This window comes from Austrofundulus limnaeus, unplaced genomic scaffold (assembly GCF_001266775.1).
Source record: "Austrofundulus limnaeus strain Quisiro unplaced genomic scaffold, Austrofundulus_limnaeus-1.0 Scaffold392, whole genome shotgun sequence".
NCBI classification, from domain to species: Eukaryota; Metazoa; Chordata; class Actinopteri; order Cyprinodontiformes; family Rivulidae; genus Austrofundulus; species Austrofundulus limnaeus.
This window is the reverse complement of record NW_013952794.1, coordinates 450,297-453,311: the sequence shown is the minus strand read 5'-3', so window position 1 is coordinate 453,311 and position 3,015 is coordinate 450,297. Positions and strand designations below refer to the sequence as shown.

At 39.0% G+C, this 3,015-nt stretch overlaps 1 protein-coding gene across 1 annotated transcript in view; it reads left to right on the top strand.

Moving 5' to 3' along the window:
• The first annotated feature begins 1,939 nt into the window (after positions 1 to 1,939).
• Positions 1,940 to 3,015, top strand: part of LOC106528607 (uncharacterized) — a 34,556-nt gene continuing 33,480 nt past the window's right edge. The window contains exon 1 of the mRNA XM_014023820.1: positions 1,940 to 2,651. Within this exon, the coding sequence (XP_013879274.1) occupies positions 1,940 to 2,651 (712 nt within the window). The remainder of the gene's footprint in view (positions 2,652 to 3,015) is intronic.

The window sequence follows — 3,015 nt, the reverse complement described above, 5'->3', positions numbered from 1 at the left end:
CAGGTCACAAGTTTTCATTTTTCACTTCATGATCAGAGGGATATTTCATTATTTCCTGATTTCATTTTGCAAGGTCTTGCTGGATTATTTTGTGAAGGTTAGGCTGGTCCTAATTTCATAGAGTAATTCGCTACATTAGTTTACTTACTTTTAAAGTAATTTCAAATAATGTGTGCTTAGGACTTTAAATAGGTTATTAGCTAAATTAGACAACCTCTAAATTGTAGACTAAACTGTTTACTTATTTGCTAATGGACAAGTGATATTATCCAATGAATTTGAACAGCAAAGCTCTTGTGTTGCAGTCCTATGGTGTTATCCTTTCTAGATTTACAGCCAATCCTTTATTTTTCTTTCGGGACTAATTAGTCCCGAAGGGGGGAATTATGTAGTATCTAAGAGTTGGGGGTTTGTCTCAGGAATGCACAGATGTGAGGCCTCTGATTTTTAGCTTCAGAGCTCGGCACATATTACCATATTTGGAATGGGAATGCCTAAGGCATACCGTGAAAAAAATAATGAGGCCTCTGTTGAACTACACTGTGAAACCCATAAAAGAGCCTTGTATGCCCCTGTTCTTCACCTTTGTTTCTCCATCTTTCTTATTTGGTGGTTCATTTGGCTTGGAGGCCACAATTTGGTTTTTTTAGGCTGTATCTCCTGAGCTGCAAAAATAAAGGTTCTTGCTGTTCAAACCAGCCTTGTTTTCAGAGTCATTTTTCATCGAGCAAACAAGCAGTTCAACTTCAACCAGAAGAAGTGGTTTTCTACACCTCAAAAGCAGTTCTGATTTCCATGACACGAACAAGAAATTTTAATATTTTTGTGTTTTTTGGCATATTGTTTTTAGCCTCTCACCCAATATGGATACTTTTAAAATTGCATCCTTGAATGTTAATGGGGCTAGAGAGGCAGTAAAGCATGCACAGATTTATCAAACAATAAACCAGAACAGAATTGATGTACTGTATTTGCAGGAGACTCATAGTGATATGACAAATGAAGCAGACTGGTACAAGGAGTGGAAGGGGGGAATTGTTTTAAGTCATGGCTCCTCCCAGACTGCGGGAGTGGGATTCCTCTTTTCAAGAGCTTTTACTCCTGAATCATTAGAAATACAACATCTCATTCCGGGAAGGTGTCTTTTGGTCAGGGCTGCTTTTGATCACTTTTACATGACTTTTATCAATATCTATGCTCCAGTTATCAATGCAGATAAAAGACGGTTTTTAGAAGAAATTGGGGAGAAGTTGGGTGATTGTGGGTCTGAGAAAATTTTTTTTATAGTTGGGGACTTCAATTGTACTGAAGACGATTCTTTAGATCGCAATCATGCAGAGCCGCATGTAGCTGCTCATCACACTCTGCGGCAGCTGGTCTCATCTCATGGCCTGGTGGATGTATGGAGGAGGATGCACGCAGGCTMCAGGCAGTATACATGGTCCCACATTAAAGAAAACCACATTTCTTTTTCTCGTCTTGACCGTTTTTTTTTGTTTGTTTTAAACAGCATTTTAACGTGTTTAGAATGTGTAAGATTTTACCAGCAAGTTTTACAGATCATTCATTGGTTTTAGGTAGTGTTTTTATTAGAAACATTTTACCTAAATGTGCTTATTGGAATTTTAATCTAAGACCGTACTTTTAAGAAGACTCTGAATTATTTTTGGACTGGTTTCAGGCAGAGAAAGAGTGATTTCAACTGTCTGCAACAGTGGTGGGACTATGGTTAAATGTTGTCAGCAGCACACTCTCAACGTTACTCATGATATTACCAGGTCTATTATAGATCTGTGTGCAGTTAGAACAACTGAGTGAAACCGCAGGAAAGTGAGAGCGTATTGATGCTCTCAGATCTAAAATGCTAGTCCTAGTAAACCTGCTGGAAACCAAAGTACAGGGTGCATTATTCAGGTCCCGAGTTCAAAACATCAAGGAAATGGATGCTCATTCCAGCTTTTTCTTTAATCTGGAGAGAAAATGTGGGCAGAGGAAATTAATCGACTCTGTATTATCAGACACAGGGCAACAACTGAGTGAACTGGGTCAGATCAGGAGGAGGGCTGTGGGGTTTTATTCCTTCTTATTCAGGAGTGAATACAAGAGAAACGAAGAGCTGTTAAGGGAGTTCAGTGATGAACTACCCAAAGTTTCTGAGGAAACAAGACGTCAGCTAGAGCGCCCCCTGGGGCTGCAGGAACTCCTCTCAGCCCTCCAGAGCATGCAGGGTCAGAAATCCCCTGGCATTGATGGGCTCACGGTAGAGTTCTATAAAGTCTACTGGGACATTATAGCAAAAGACATGCTGGATGTCTATAATGAGAGCCTGACCTCCGGTTTGCTCCCACTGTCTTGCCGCAGAGCAGTCATCACCCTTCTTCCAAAGAAGGGTAATTTGCAAGACCTCAAAAACTGGCATCCTGTGTCTCTCCTCTGCACAGCTTATAAAATCCCTTCCAAAGCCCTGGCGAACAGGATGAGAGAAGCAATGGAACAGGTCATCCACCGGGACCAGACTTATTGCATCCCCAGCTGGTCTATGGTAGATAACATCTACCTAATTCGATATGTTTTGGAAGTCTTCAGTTCATTAGGTTTGGAAACAGCTGTGATCGCACTAGATCAAGAAAAGGCATTTGACTGTGTAAAAAGTAATTTTACACTAATTAGTTTTATTTTACACTAATATTGTTTTTAATGTTGTAAAGTGTCCTTGGGTGTCTTGAAAGGCGCTAACAAATAAAATGCATTATTATTATTATACAAGTTCAGCCCATTTAATCATTTTATTGAAGACAAAAAAACTTATAAAAACAAAACAGGGTCAGAAATGGTCAAACTAAATCCTTTGGGTTAAAGTGAAAAAAAAAACTTTCTTATCATTTGTTAAGGCTTCTGATATTTGCACATAGGAAGGAATAAGATATGAGTTGGTCACCCAAAAGTTAACTAACTAACTAACTAACTAACTAACTAACTAACTAACTAACTAACTAACTAACTAACTAACTAACT